Consider the following 16,295-nt stretch of genomic DNA (forward strand, 5'->3'; position numbering starts at 1 on the left):
TTCAGATAATGAGGTTTGGAATGGGTCAAAACGCCTGGTTTCAGAGGGTGTTGCAAAACTGTTCCTTTGTGATGTCACAGAGGAGCAGTATTCCTTATATGGGCATTGCTGTAGGCATGATGCACTGCAGATAATGAGGTTTGGAATGGGTCAAAACGCTTGGTTTCAGAGGGCGTTGCAAAACTGTTCCTTTGTGATGTCACAGAGGAGCAGGCTTCCTTATATGGGCATGGCTGTAGGCGCGATGCACTGCCTGCCCTCCCCTAACCTCTGCTTCTCTGTTTACAAAGCAAGCTCAGGCATAAGTTATTGAAGCAAGAGAAAAATATTAAAATATTTTCTTCTGTCAATGGCATTTCACACGGGACTGTTTTTGTGAACAATAACGTGAAATATCAGCTCAACTGTTACTGAAGCCAGAAGCAGTGTGCTCTCTCAGCGCCCTCACTTCCGGCTTCTGAGCTCCACAGCACCAGCGGTGCATTTGACAAAGTGTGTCCAACAATGAGTGCTCCTCCTCGGGCAGGCGAGGTTGGAGGAGCACCATATGGTAAATCAGGGGTCTCCAGCCTTTAGCTCATGAGCTGCCAGTAGCTCCTAAACCATTTTCAATTAGCTCTCCAAAGACGTTAGTCATTTATTATCAACTCTTATACCCACTATATCAGAAAGTGGCGTGAGTTTGTCGTTAGGAAGTACAGCGGCGTGGGCGTGCCCGGAGGTGGGCCATGGGTGGAATAAATGAAAACAGACAAATCCAAGGAAATACAGCTGGAATAGGTGCAGGTGCTGGAAGATCTATGTTTTTTTGTGCGGGTTATTGTGTGTGTCTGCTCTACAGGAGTCCACAACTCAATACAGAGGAAAATGAGCATAACAGGTCCCCTTTAAGATCACTGGCATTGACATAAGTGTCACATTTCAGCGATCAACACATAAATACATTTGAGCAATCCCTTTAAGAATGGTGAGTTTCCATGCCTTTTCATTCATCCAGGTCACTGAATCCATCGCATTTGGACTGCTCTGGTTGTCTTAAAAGACATTTTGCCTCTTTTCCCCCGACAGACCAGATAGAGCACGCTGTCCTGTCTAGTCGTCCAGCCCAGTTGTGATCGATTCAATGCTCTGAGATGTGAGTTTCCGTGTTTTTTGGGTTCTTTTAGTCATTTTTGCAGGACTAAATTGAAAAAAAATTGCAAAATACAGTCGTCCTTCGCAATATTGCATTTTTTCTTAAATGAATTAATGATCTGTGTTTGTGGTAGACATGAAGTCAGCCATGGCATGTCCAACACGATAAAAGTGAAAAAGGTTCTCCTCCCATCCTGTGTGGAAGTGGTAAGTTTTTGGATTCTTAAGTTGAAGAGTGGCAGACTCGAGTCCCTGCAGCATATGAATAAAGGAGTGTGAAGTTGACTATAGGCATGTTATTTCATGTCTACAGTGCTCTATGCTCGAACTACCAAAATATTCCATTTATTAAGATTGAATCATACAGTATATTTAACACGGTCGGTTCTGGAACCAATTAATGGCTATAAACGAGGGACGACTGTAATCCCAAAACACATATTAGCAATATATCAAATAAACCATGTTGCAAAATGAGAAACTTCCTTTTTTATTTTTGGAAAAAAAAGCAACAGATTTACACAGTTAACTTTCAGCGAAAAATGCAATCCTAAACTGAAACTGTACTCACATTCGGGACTCCAAAAAGTAATGAAAGACTCACATACTGACACACCATCTATAATTTACAAAAAGGAACACAGAGTAATTATTCCCAAACGAAACAAAGTAAAAAATGGCCACGAGAGATTGGGAGAAAGTAATTTCAAAACAATCAGTAGCGAGAGCAAATGTAGGGAAAGTAGAAACAAGAGTGTGCCTTAAATGTCCCCCCCTTTTTTGTCTTTTGACCTTTTTTTTTTTTTACAAATTGTGCAAGATATCATACTAAGGCTCTTGAAGGTCTTGAAGTGTTTGATGCACACACACACACACACACACACACACATACACACACACCCTGCCTGCAGTGGGCGGAATTTTGCACAGTAAAAAGAATTCTAATAATAAAAAGTGAATGGACCAGCTTTTGAAAAACAAACATGCACCTTATGTGATTAAAATAATAATAAATCCCTTTGCATCCAAAGAATGACTTCATAGGAGTGCATTAAATCATAACCATTAAGGCAAGAACACCCGGAGTGGCATCAGTAACAATATGTGTTGAGGGTACATGGATATGATGACACATTTATCTTCAGTCTTTTTTAAGCACACATTTGTTCCCAAAACTTTTTTTTTTTATAAGAAAAATGAGTATCCCACCCGCCCCCCCACTGTAAAATAAAAATAACAATGCCAGACACTATTATAGGGACATACTGTATGGATAAAACTACATGATAGCAATGCTAGTTGAAACTTCACATCAAAAACTGTTTTTTAAGCCCGTCCGTTTATAAATAAAAAAAGGTTACCACTTACATTAAAACCACTTCATCCTCCTGTGGTGGTGTCGCCCCAACACCATTTGCCTTACTTACAGCGATTTTTGTGTGTAGTCTGTTGCAAATTAAAGCATTCATTGTTTAGGAGGGAATAAACGTTGTCCTTGCAACAACAACAGCAAAAAAAGTCTTTTTTTTTTTTTTTTTTTTTAGTAGTGCAACTCTTGAAAATGTAAAACCAGTGATTCCTTGAGGAGTATCATTTCTTTTTTTTTTAATATATATTTCACACCTCACAGAATAATCTTGAAAAAATCCAAAGACTTTGTTTTGTTTTTGTCTTTTTTTTTTTCCTATTTTTTTTTTGTTGTTGACTTTTTCAACTTTTTGCTTCTCTGCACGGGCATGGCCTTCCGTTTTAAACAACAGGGGACGATCCACAGAGCCCTGTTGCACTCCTCCTTTATTTGGGATCACCAATGATTGGCACTGGAAAGGAGGGACGAGGAGAAAAGCTAGCAGAGAAAAAGAGAGAGGAAAAAGAGCTGTACAAGAGCCCCGATTGATGAGGAAGGGAGGGTGGGGGGTGGGGTATAAACCTTCATATAACGCAGTAGGGTTCCCGTGGTAACCTGGATTTCCGGCAGTAGAGGAGCGTAGTGCTGAAGCAGCGCCGCAGCTCTCTGTTGGAGAAGATGCAGATGAACGGGTTGACCCCGGCTTGGGCAAAGCTCATCCACACGGCGGCCGTCAGGTAGCCTGCCGGGACCACGGGACCCCTGGCGAACACCCGCCAGTAGCAGGCCACCAGATAAGGCCCCCAGAGCGCCAGGAAGAAAAAGGTCATGATGTAGAACATCCTACTAATCCTCTTCTCTGTTTTGAACTCATCCAACACCAGGAGACGCCTGCGGCCCGCTGCGTTGCTGTTCTGCCTGATACCCAGCAAAGTAGGCGGAGTCGGGCCTCGACCGAATCCGGCCAGCCAGTTGGCGGCCGCCTGCCCGCTCGCCCCGGGCCCGTGGAAGGTCCAGTTCTGGCTGACGGCAGGCACAAACTGGACCGGCTTCATTTTTCGGCGATCGTGGACAAAGAAGATGAGCTTGAGGTAAACCAGCTGTGTGGCCAGCAGGATGAGCGCCAGGAGCAGCATGAAGCCCAGCGAGTCGTTGGCCCGGAAGGAGCGGTGCTGGAAGGTGCACTGGTCCTCCTCCTGGATGAACGAGTAGGTGCCCACGTCGAGCACCGGCGGGAAGGCCATGGCCACCGACAGCGTCCACACCATGCAGATGACGGCCAGGCAGGTCCAGAAGGTGAGCCTCTTGGTGTAGAAGCGGTGGTGGGCGATGGCCAGGTAGCGCGTGACGCTAACGCAGAAGAGCATGAACGCCGTGTGGAAACAAGACAGCACGCCCAGGAAGGCGATCACCTTGCAGGTCAACGTGCCGTAACTCCACGCCGAGCCATTCTTGACCGAGGTGAAGACGAAGGGGAAGCAGATGGCCGAGCGCAGGATGTCAGAGGCGCACAGGTCCAGCAGGAAGTAGTAAGGTGCTCGGTGCAGGCTCTTGTCTTTGACCAGCAGTATGGAGATCAGGAGGTTCCCGACCACACCGACGCCGATGATGAAACCCAGGGAGGTCAGTTTAAGGAACGTGGCGAGAGGAGAGACATTCTGCAAGATGGTGTGGTCCCCTGCATGGCTATAGTTCGCCATAGATGGAGGAGGGATCATAAAGATAAGCGGGGGATAGCTTCAGCCTAGTATCATGATCTGGAGGAGGTGGCGGCGGCGGCGGCGAGGGGAGGCGTTAGATCCATTTGGCTGCGGTGTGCTTTGAGGAGGTTTCCGGGCTTATAGGCAACCTCTCCTCTAAGGCATCCTTTGTTCCTTTGTCTCATCACACCTAAAAGGAAGCAAAACGAAGGGAAAAAAATCATCCGCCTATCACCACTCAGCCACTGCATTGTCTCCAACAGCACTGTCACATTCTAGAACGTCATATTTAACTGTCTGACATTCAATTAGTCATCCCCTTCACATCAAAACACACACAGACAACAATGGCAGTGTACACTGTATCGTTTGACTAGGCGCAGTGGGGAGGGCGTTTAAAAAGCTACGTTTTTTAAACGCAAGAGCGAGTGAGAGAAATGCAGCTCCCCCCTCCAAAAAAAAAAAAAAAATAAGGTGCTCTCGATCACACCCTGCAGCCTGCACAAGCAAATAAAGTCGCCCTATCTCACGTAATAAAGCACCTATAAGCATCGAGTCAGCTCCAAATGAAGACGTATTATTGCATATAGTCGACTCATTTGCATAATACAGGCCAAAAATGACGATTAGCGACAATAGAAACACACTAGCACCCTTCCTTGTCATAATTAACATAACAACAATGTACTTACGGCTTTTTGTGATAAAATAAATCGTCCTCCAGCCAGTGTCAAAGATGGAAAAAAAGCAGCAGGATTCGATGATGGAGCAATCTCAGCGTCTTACTTGCTTCGATAAAACACAACAGCGGCGCCGATCCTCACGTCGACGAGACCCGAATCATGTCCACAGCCTCCATAAAAGAAAATAAAAATAAAAAATAAAAATAAAAGCGGTAATCACGGGAGATGAATCCAAATTCTACCTGTTGATAAAGGTCCGTTTTTAACACCCCATCCAAAAGATGATTTCGTCGTGTTTTTTTTTTTTTTTTTTTTTTTTTGCTGCTTTCAAAAACCCCGATTGTTGCCTCCTGCCCCCCTTTTTTCCACCACGGCGAATATCATACAGTAAACGGAGAGCAGTGCGCATGCGCCCTGCATCTCTATTTGTGATCCAAGACGCGTCCTGTCTCTTGTTGCAGCAGCAGCAGAAAGCAGCGGTAGCTTCGTCTCTCTCATCCGCTCTACGGGGCCTCTGCTGCCCAGTAGAAACCACTGCACCTCCTCTGCTCATGACACACTGCTTAAATATACACTTTTACACTGCATTATGCAAATAACTTGGTAATGGTAATGGTTTTATTTCATTTGAATATGCATCAGATTACAATTGAGTGATCACATAATCAGTTCACAGTTCCACATGTCCAAAAGGAGCAAAGCTTATTAAACCCCCCCCCCCCCCAAAAAAAAATCCACATTTTAATCACAAAAATCACCTATATATTTAGATATATGCTCATTTAAAAAAAATAAAATAAAAACTTAAAATAATAATAATAAACCTTAAACTATATTAGGAAAGCAGGAAGTGAACAAATGTAACAGTTTGATTGTAAAAGTACCAGGTGGAGGGGTAGGATTTAATAAGCTTTGCTTCTTCCTACTCCTTTTGGACATGTGGAACTGTGAACTGATTATGTGATGCATTCAATTGTAATCTGATGCATGTTCAAATGAAATAAAACCATTACCATTTTTAATTAAAGGTAATTTAAAGGTTACAGAACCGTCAATATTAAACAAATACAAATGTAAAACACCCTAATACTATACAATCTTTCTGCAATCGGTACAATCGGTCTGCAAGGGCATCCTTTGTGCCCAGCCCACAGATTTGCCATTTCATTGAATATGTCCTTGGTGATTATGCTCTGAAATGAATTTCGCACAAACCACAGAAACATGACCAAATTAAATAAAAATACCACAAAATATTAACAGGGCACGGATAAACAACTTTTATAAGCAAGTGACATCTGCAATCATATTTATTTACTTATCTTTAGTAGTGAAAACTGAAGATGGAGGTAAGGAAAACATTTTCTAAATATGTTTTTTTTTTCCCCTTCCCCTTGTCGCTACATGGTTCTTCATGTGGCGTTCTAGTACATATCAGCAGTCCAAAGTTCTGTATAAATACAATTGACTTGACTTGTATTACCGATTACAGCTAATGGTGAGTAGTTTGAATGCTAAATGGAGCGGTGCTGGCTGCTGGAAGCTCTCATGTTGCACCGTGACGGGTTAAATCAGGCTGGCAAGTTCACTTGAGGTAAAAATGCTTCCCATGTACTGTAGATGCATAATTGACAAGCACTTTGCTCACTGTTGTTCACCCTTCCTGGCTGGGTAGCATCACAAATTCATAGGAGTGGAGTCATATATGTTTGTATGCAGAGGCCCGATGCCAAGCGTGTGGGACAATGTGCTTTTTCTTGTACCTGAGCTATGAAACATGAATTAATAACAACCATACAACAAACGTACCCCAAGACACATATGCTACCCCGGTCAGTGAGCTTGTGATCCTGTCCATCCAAGAAAATAAAACAAGGATATGTAGCACTTAGCTTTCGTTTTGAAGGATTTTCACACAAAAAAAACTTACCCTAGGACACATATTGTCTTCAGTCAGTGAGCTAGTGAGCCTGTCCAGCCGGGAAAATGCAAAAACAAGCTAATGTTAGCTTTAACATTAGCTAACTTAACATTAACATTAGCTAACTTAGCTTTCGTTTTGATGTATTTTCACACAAAAAAACATGGGTTTATTCTTAATATATACACTTAGCATTTCTTTTTTGTAACATTCTTGCCAGTTGTTTCTCATTTTCAAGCTATAATGTTTAGTTGTGTGTAACATTATAGATCTTCCCCACTTCCGGTTGACGTCTGTTCCTACTATTTTCTGCCATTATATTGTTCTGTCCTAAATACAGGGCACTGAGGTTGACTACAAATAAAACCGTAATTTTCAGGTGGGAAAAATGAACACGTCATGGCTTATGTACTTTTATTTTGACAATAGCAATGGTGTTGCAAACACACACTGAGCAATGACAATTTAAAAAGCGAGAATCTTAAGTAATCTTGAGTATTTTTGCAACAAAGCAACAGCAGCCTTTGGTGATTATAAACCGGAGTGCATCGTGATGTGATGTTTACTTCCGGTTTTTCTCCATCACGTGTTTCCAGCTCCAATTTAAGTACGTCTTGGTCCAAACTTTGCTCCAAGATGTCCACAGAAGGAGATGTATTTATATACAGTTATGTGTTGGACCACAACAAGCCAGCAAAGCGCAGAAGCAGACGATCCTTCCTCACAGCAGTCTGTTCCTTTTCCGTGCGTACCAGCCCAGGCAGGCGCAGAAACCCACCATGGTGACGACAGTTCCCAGCAGCAAGGCCACCGCGTCGCCCGCATCGTACGCCTCCGCGGGGGTGACCGTCTGGAGGAACGTTAGACAGGCAAGCGCCGGTGTAACGCGGGGGAATTCGAGTTTGAGGCTCATGTTTGGGACCCTGTGTTGTTTTGTCGCTTGCTTCCGGGAAGCCGGGGTGTTGCGTCACAGTCATCTGACACAAGCGCGAAACTTCCGGTAGTGGTCAGCCAATAGCAATGCAGCTTTTCTGTGAGACACGCCTTCTTTGACTAATACCTTTAAAATGTGTATTTTTTAAATTTAGATTGCGATAACAACTGCTGGTTGAGTTTAAATCTTGATATAACTTTACATTACCGTACTGTTTGATATAGATGTATGTGCTTATTACTTCTGTTTCTAAACCCTTACTCTTTCTCAATCACTTTTCACAATGTTGAGACAAATATTTGTCCCCAGTGATTAATTAGACTGTGAAATTGATTTCCTGCAAACCACTGAAATCAGACCCTTTGAAGTGATTGCTGCTTTTGCAGTGCTCCTGTGCACCATCCATTATAAATTGCACACAGCAAAAGGGACGTGTCAAATGGATTTTCCTGTGTCTTATGTGTTGAAATACACAACATGACCTGAAAAGACCGAATGGGGAGATGGACCACACTGACTCATACCCATTCAGGGATGTGGAATGAATTAAATTCATTGCAAAGGTGCAAAAAAAAAAAGTAAAAAAGGAATTCATGGTGGTGTGACAAATACGCATCTTGTCGTGTTGATTTGTTGAATGCTAATCAATTCAACACTGCATTGTTGGTTAGAAAACATGAAATAATTTGACTCGGTGACTCATCAGTGCTTGAAGTTGTTATTGTGTTGTGTGCAGTAGTAACCGTCCATCTGGGTGTTTTCACTTCAAGAGCAACGATGTTGTCGTTAAACCTCCCCAAATTTAATGAGGGCATCTGGAGGGACTGCAACCCTGCAGAGAGCAATACATGTGCAGCTGTTGTCTACCTGGCCTTGCAACATGTTGAAAATATGATTGTTCGGGCCCTTTTTGGAGGCTCCATTTCATTTGCATCATTTTTTTCCAAAATAGATGGGACGCCCGCAGACACGATCTAAACGGGCGTTTCCTCAAGGTGATCAAGTTTTCTTCAGATGCACTGCGAGGAGTGCCCTGCATCAAATCTAGCTGACAGCAAAGTACATCACATTGAGTCACTATGCATTTATATATATATATTTGTGTGTGTGTGTGTGTGTGCAATATATGCAAGGGAGATTGATAGCTCATCACATTTCATTTCATAGTGAAAATGTCACCTCTACGCCTTGCTATGATGAACACAATCATGTGGTTGCTTTATCATCTGCATTGCGCATTGCTATGAAAATGCACACATGCACAAATCACAGCTGCAAAAAACAGAAAGCGATGGAATTTTTCACAGATATTGATGTGAGTGAGGTTGCTGCACTCTTGGCAACACAGCAGTGTTGCTTGCTTGTTAAGTGCTTCTCCATTAGTGTGCTACTGCAGTCAAGTAGCAGGCAATTGTGTCATAAGATGTAAAAAAAAAAGGGGGGGAAAAATGAGAGATCTATTGCACAGTAAAGCAAATAAATACAATGAAATGATATATAATGGTATATGATATACAGATTCATGGTGTAGAAGGTCCCGTTCTTTGCGCTACTTCAAACTTCCTCTAAGTTGTCAGAACCAGGGAAGCCAAGCAATAAATGATGTCTGTCTCATGCAAGTCTAACCAGTTTCAGGATGTTAGCTGATGTGGAAGTTTGGTGTAAATAAAGGACGGGAGCTACGGCTATCGGTGGTACAGTAGGTTCATGCATGTGCACAGCTAGCCTTGTTTAACAACAGCCAGGGCACCTTTTCAACCCACACAGCACACTTCTGGCCTTTCTAAATAAGAGTGCCGCGGGCTACATCCTGTTTACTTATAACAAAATAAGGGTGTCGTAAAAAATAGCTTACACCAACACCAAATAGCTCAACTCATCCAGCTAACAATAACCTATGTACTTTTCATAGACAAATCTTTGACAAGCATATTTAAGTGCCTACAGCATACCATACATTACAGTGAATAAACTGCACCTACTAAATTTATATATATATGTATAATATGTAAAATCATATGTATAGACCACGCCGGTGAATATTCCACATGTATCCACATCATAAAATGACATATTGTGGTGCACACAAGTCATTACCCAATATAAGTCTGACTCACTGTGACATTTTACAAACAACATTAAACTCATCACACAGCAACTTAACATCGGAAAGGTACATAGGAAGCAATACAAGTTTAAAATAACAAACAGAAGCTATTTTAACATCTACCAATAATGCATTACTACCAGAAGAGCAGTTCATTGCAGCTGCAATGCTGCCTCTGTCCACCAGAGGAGCCCAGAGGGAGGCTGACGTCATTGCAGCACCCCAATCAATGGTTTGATTGCTCAGATGCAATTCCTCATGCAAAAACTTTATAATTCATTTTTTTAATTTTAAAGTCATAACATGTTTTAGGCGGACAAGTGGTCTAGGGGTTAGCGCGCAGACCTCACAGCTAGGAGACCAGGGTTCAATCCCACCCTCGGGCATCTCTGTGTGGAGTTTGCATGTTCTCCCCGTGCATGCGTGGGTTTTCTCCGGGTACTCCGGTTTCCTCCCACATTCCAAAAACATGCTAGGTTAATTGGCGACTCCAAATTGTCCATAGGTATGAATGTGAGTGTGAATGGTTGTTTGTCTATATGTGCCCTGTGATTGGCTGGCGACCAGTCTAGGGTGTACCCCGCCTTACGCCCGAAGACAGCTGGGATAGGCTCCAGCACCCCCCGCGACCCTCGTGAGGAAAAGCGGTAGAAAATGAATGAATGAATGAACATGTTTTTATATTTATGGGGTATACTTTTGGCGGGTTAAGTTGATGTGTGATGAATTTAGTGTTGTTGTCAGTAAAATGACACTGTGAGTCAGACTGTTATATATAATAAAAATAAAAAAGATCACATCATGAATAAATTCTTGGAGTAATTCAGACATTTACACCTCATCCAAGATTTGTTTTCCTTTTAAAGAATTTGCCCAACCCAGTTTTTTTGTTCATAGGAGTTCAGATACCCCTAAAGGAACCAACTGAAAGACAAGTCATTCATAGAAAAATGATTCCAGACAGTACATCTGTCAAGTGCAAGTGTTCATATAATGTGTATAATTTTGCAGCCTCTGTGGGCCGAAGACGACTCCGAGACGTCCGTTCCATTTACTTATGAAGTTGTACCAGTGCATTCTCTGCTATTGAGCCGTCAGCTGCTGCCAGTCAGGGGAAATTAACGAGGCCGCTGATTGCACTGTTGGTAATTACAGATTGAAGCAGGAGGCCTGCCGTGTCAAGCCTTGCAGATATTTTTCAGCTTACGTCCGTCCTTTCCCTCCTACAGTCGGGTCAAGGCATTCTCAGCAGAGGCCACACCGGTGGAAACAGATAAGAGTTACCTCATCCGAGCAATTTTCCTACATTGTTCCAGGATGTGTGTAAAACCGTCACGTTGGAAGCAAAGCCGGCGTTTGTTGTCCCGCCGGTTGACCACCCGTACATACCAATGAGCCGCCGTTTTGGGACGCCATCCAAGCCAATCAGTCTGACTTAGAGAAAGTACAGGGACGAGAGCCAAGTCTTCAGTCTTTCTCCTTGCATGCACAAATAGTAGAGATGCTCCATATTGGCTTTCTTAGCTACATCTCGATATTATCCAGCACTTCATTAGCGATCCAGATAGAAGCAACAGCTCTTCCCTCAAATTCATGTCATGCAATGAACACATTATGCTTCTTTTACACAAATAACCAGTGATTCTTCCTGAGGTGGGATATTAAAGTCATTGGAAACTGCATGTTTACAATCTGAATAGAGGAATTATATTTGTGTTTTAGGCAAAACTATATATCATATTATACAATAATAGTAACAATAGAGGGCGGCACGGCGGTCTAGTGGTTAGTGCGCAGACCTAGGGTTCAATTCCACCCTCGGCCATCTCTGTGCAGAGTTAGGGTTAGGGTTTCCCGTGCGTGCGTGGGTTTTCTCTGGGTACTCCGGTTTCCTCCCACATTCCAAAAACATGCTAGGTTAATTGGCGAGTCCAAATTGTCCATAGGTATGAATGTGAGTGTGAATGGTTGTTTGACTATATGTGCCCTGTGATTGGCTGGCGACCAGTCCAGGGTGTACCCCGCCTCTCGCCCGAAGACAGCTGGGATAGGCTCCAGCACCCCCGCGACCCTCGTGAGGAATAAGCGGTAGAAAATGAATGAATGAATGAGTAACAATAGATAAATATATTGTTTAATAATAATAATAATATTTAAGGGCTGCACGACGGTCGAGTGGTTAGCAGGCAGACCTCACAGCTTGGAGACCTGAGTTCAATCCCACCCTCTGCCTTCTTTGTGTGGAGTTTGCATGTTCTCCCCGTGCATGCGTGGGGTTTTCTCCGGGTATTCCGGTTTCCTCCCACATTCCAAAAACATGCTAGGTTAATTGGCGACTCTGTTTGTCTATATGTGGCCTGTGATTGGCTGGCCACCAGTCCAGGGTGTACCCCGCCTCTCGCTCGAAGACAGCTGGGATAGGCTTCAGCACCCCTTCCGACCCTCGTGAGGATAAGCGGTAGAAAATGAATGAATGAATAATATATAAACAGTGTAGAAGTGTGCCTAAAAAGGGTTAAAAAAAAAAAAAGCATACACACAAGCTTTGCAAAACAGTGATCACCATTTTTTCCACTTTTTTGTTTTTTGTTGTGGGCCAAGCCACTAAGTGTTTGTGTTTGGTTCATATCGATTTGACCCGTCAAGGTCACAGATGTCAACCTGCTTCAACCTGAGAGGATAAATGCTTGGATCTTGCACTATCCCCTCAGAGTAGAGCTGTCCTACCTATTCATTGAGCATGAAATGATGAAGCCAGCTTGGATGAGAGGCGAAAACGTTTTCTAAGACATAAGACATTCCGGTTGTACACACATTTCAGGTGAAGCTGCGGCCTGCGGTGAAAACTAGCCGCACTGATTACTTGATTAACCGAAAATACAAACGTCATGTTAATCAAGTAAGAAAATAATTGTTAGTTGCCGCCCTAAATCAGGCAAAATTAGGAAATAATTCAAGACTGTAAACATACACTTGTCCCTTCCTCACTATTTTGCGTTTTTCAAAACATAATTAATAAATGATTGCCTTTTTTGTGGCCTATTATTTATGAAAATAATCATTGAAAGACAAGTCATATGCAGTATTTCTTAAAGGGGATCTGTTATGCTCATTGCTCATAGCTCACTGTGCTGTAATTGGTCACACTCCCAAGGGCTCCCGAGGACTTGTGGACAGCTGCCGAAACCCTACTTTGTAAATTTGTCATTTTTCTGCTCCATGTATGCACATTCTATGTGTCTGAGCATGCCCATATAAGGAAGTTACAAAGCTTGGTGCCATCGTTTAACACGAGATTCTAACAACATTTATTGTATATGTCAGAAAAGTAAAAAAAGCATAATCGGTCCTCTTTTGGTTTAGAATAAGTAAATTTGCGAGGCTAACAGGTTAGCTCTTTAGCTTTCTATGCTAGCGGCTGCCATCTGTTATGCCCATGCCTGCGCTATGTGATGTAAACAAAGCATAATGGGATATTGGGGTGTCATGTCATGTCTACAGGGTTCTAATAATGTTACAACACATTTAGAAAGTCATCAACAGGTGCCGTATTTCTTAAAGGGGACCTGTTATGCTCATTGCTCATAGCTCACTCTGCTGTAATTGGTCACACTCCCAAGGGCTCCCGAGGACTTGTGGACAGCTGCCAAAACCCTACTTTGTAAATTTGTCATTTTTCTGCTCCATGTATGCACATTCTATGTGTCTGGGCATGCCCATATAAGGAAGTTACAAAGCTTGGTGTTGAATGAAAACTCTCTGAAACCGAGCATTCAGAACTATCCCAAACTTCTTTGCGCAAACCTCATTATCTGAAACTTTGCCATCGTTTAACACGAGAATACAACATTCGAACAACATTTACTGTATACGTCAGAAAAGTGGAAAAAGCATAGGTCCCCTTTAGGTTTAGAGTAAGTAAATTTGTGACGCAAACAGGTTAGCTCTTTAGCTTGCTATGCTAGCGGTGGCCATCTGTTATGCGATATGTGATGTAAAGAAAGCATAATAGGATATTGGGGTAACATGTCATGTCTACAGGGTTCATATTTACACATTTAGAAAGTCATCAACAGGTTTTCTATACTCAAACTAACCTGAATAAATTATATTTATTAATTAATTTTATGCCAATATCAGCTGATAATATCGGACATCCATAACAAATGCAGGAGAACGCTTGAGTTTGTGTTTTAACATGGACTTCACATTCAGAGAGCAATGAAACATTATAGTGAATTATGATTTGTTTTCTGGATAGTTCCCATTCCTCAAATTGCTGAAGCACATAATAGTTGTCTACCTTCTTCCAAACAAGTAGTGGCAGTCGACAAAGAACAGTGCCTTTTCCAGGAAAAAAAATGAGCCATTGGCTGAGGGTCACTGTCGTGTTTTTCATAAGATTACATAATTCTCCGCCTCGCATCAGTTCCGATGAGGCTTGTGCAGTCGTCTGGCTGTGCTGTGTGTTAAGCTCATGTGCGTGCCCGGGCATGTGTAGACACGATGACCCAAGGAGCTGCATCAGGTTACTTAAGATGAGTTTGGGTTTAATGTAATCCCGGCAACAACAGCAAGATTTTCCATGCTTTCTCCCTGTAATTAATCTCTGTCCTGCTGCTGTTCTCTACTGTAGGTATTCTCTGCAGGATCAAATGACGTCCAGGAAGTAGTGATAGTTTATTTGTTTGGAGGAAACCAAAGTACCTGCAAAAAACATGTTACAAAACATGCAAACTCCACACAGAGACACCCAAGCTGAGAATCGAACCTGATCTCCTGTTTGGCCAACATGCTAACCACTTGTCCACTGAGGATTTTGTAGCAATGACAAGTTAGTTAGTTAGTTAGTACATTAGTTTATGAAATATGAATCTAATGATTTTCATTAATCTACCACTTATCCTCACAAGGGTCGCTGGAGCCTATCCCAGCTGTCTTCAGGCGAGAGGCGGGGTAAACCCTGGACTGGTTGCCAGCCAATCACAGGGCACATATAGACAAACAACCATTCACACTCGCATGCAAAAATGTGAAAATATTTTATATTTTAATACTTACACCCAAATACACCCAAAGGAGTAATTTCCATGGAAATTGTGAAAGTACAGACGAATAAATACATATTATCAGTTTCTCAAGCGTGGTTGAGGGGGTATTGATTGGGTATTGATTGGGGGTATATTTTATATTTTAATATTTGACACCCAAAGGAGTAATTTCATTAATTTTGATGGATCAATGCATGAAATTCGAGGTCACACATTATAATATTTTGTTGGATTGCCTTTATCTTCCACATCGTTACTTCTGTAATGTTCATTCATTCATTCATTTTCTACCGCTTATCCTCATGAGGGTTGCGGGGGTGCTGGAGCCTATCCCAGCTGTCTTCAGACGAGAGGCGGGGTGCACCCTGGACTGGTGGCCAGCCAATCACAAAGCACATGTAGACAAACAACCATTCACACTCACATTCATACCTATGGACAATTTGGAGTCGCCAATTAACCTAGCATGTTTTTGGAATGTGGGAGGAAACCGGAGTACCCGGAGAAAACCCACGCATGCACGGGGAGAACATGCAAACTCCACACAGAGATGGCCGAGGGTGGAATCAAACTCGGGTCTCGTGCTAACCGTGCAGCCCCTTCCGCAATGCCACAAGATTTATTCCTTTTGCATTATTTATTTATTTTTTGACATCCCAAAAATTCTCAATGGGGTTCAGGTCTGGACTCTGTGATAGTCAACTGCAGCGACCCCAGTACTATTTGCTGTACAATAAATACATCTTCCTTTTGAATCTGTAGACCCATTCTATATGAAAGGATGCCAATACTGTACTGTACTGGCTGTTCTATCAAATGTTGTAGATGAGTTCAAAAGGTCATATTGGTGCAGGGAAGCGTGGTCAATCAATAACTATTATGTGGACAAAAGGTAAACACAAAGCCTAACCTCCTTCACCATCATGGATGGCCAACATGGCAGACAATCAACATTTGCTTCCCCCCAGACGGAGTGAAATGAAAGGTTTCAGTGAATGAAAAGGCCATTTAAGGAAACCCCCCAGGGGGGATCGGAGGCTTTTCAAGGTTAAGTCCTCCTACATTTCTTATGTGTGTGTGTGTGTGTGTGTGTAGGTATGGTCCTCTGGGTCTTAGTAACATGCTGGGAATAAAATAATTTCAAAAAAAGGAAAACGTAGTTGTGTGCGCTGACAAGGCCCGAGCGCCGGCAGCCATCACAAGTCTCTCAGGTCAGATGGGGGAGGGGGGGTCAACAGCTGTTGGCGAAGAACGTTCTCTGTATCGCCTGGCATGCAAGCGAAACATGTGATAATACGACGCTATTATTATTATTGTTATTATTATTACTGTGCGGAAAAGGATGATTCTTCCAAACAAAATGCCACTGTGACTTTACATCAACACCCTGAGGCCGCATGCATTCACGCTGCGTAAA

The 16,295-nt window shown here is 42.6% G+C and overlaps 2 protein-coding genes across 4 annotated transcripts; both read right to left on the minus strand.

The window, feature by feature from the left end:
* Positions 1–2,355: 2,355 nt before the first annotated feature.
* Positions 2,356–7,025, minus strand: gpr85 (G protein-coupled receptor 85). Of its 3 annotated transcripts, none has more exons than XM_058077949.1 (3): positions 6,796–7,025; positions 4,875–5,035; positions 2,356–4,372 (listed from the first exon to the last, which is right to left on the minus strand). In XM_058077949.1, exon 3 carries the CDS (start codon positions 4,198–4,200, stop codon positions 3,067–3,069), a length of 1,134 nt encoding a protein of 377 aa, XP_057933932.1. In that variant the 5' UTR covers positions 4,201–4,372; positions 4,875–5,035; positions 6,796–7,025; the 3' UTR covers positions 2,356–3,066. The 3 variants fall into 3 exon arrangements, with proteins under 3 accessions (XP_057933932.1, XP_057933931.1, XP_057933930.1); XM_058077948.1 differs by lacking the exon at positions 6,796–7,025 and having other exon boundaries at positions 2,356–2,980; positions 3,065–4,372; positions 4,875–5,420; XM_058077947.1 differs by lacking the exon at positions 6,796–7,025 and having other exon boundaries at positions 4,875–5,418.
* A 160-nt stretch (positions 7,026–7,185) lies between these two features.
* Positions 7,186–7,774, minus strand: LOC131132368 (small integral membrane protein 30-like). The gene has a single exon (XM_058077950.1). The coding sequence runs from the start codon at positions 7,697–7,699 to the stop codon at positions 7,508–7,510; it is 192 nt and encodes a 63-aa protein (XP_057933933.1). The 5' UTR covers positions 7,700–7,774; the 3' UTR covers positions 7,186–7,507.
* Positions 7,775–16,295: the final 8,521 nt, after the last annotated feature.

The sequence above is a fragment of the Doryrhamphus excisus genome, chromosome 7, assembly GCF_030265055.1.
Source record: "Doryrhamphus excisus isolate RoL2022-K1 chromosome 7, RoL_Dexc_1.0, whole genome shotgun sequence".
Classification (NCBI taxonomy): domain Eukaryota; kingdom Metazoa; phylum Chordata; class Actinopteri; order Syngnathiformes; family Syngnathidae; genus Doryrhamphus; species Doryrhamphus excisus.

What these genes read in the sequence shown, in the direction of transcription:
- gpr85 (XM_058077949.1), bottom strand. Translation starts at nt 4,200, where the DNA reads ATGATCCCTCCTCCATCTATGGCGAACTATAGCCATGCAGGGGACCAC.
- LOC131132368 (XM_058077950.1), bottom strand. Translation starts at nt 7,699, where the DNA reads ATGAGCCTCAAACTCGAATTCCCCCGCGTTACACCGGCGCTTGCCTGT.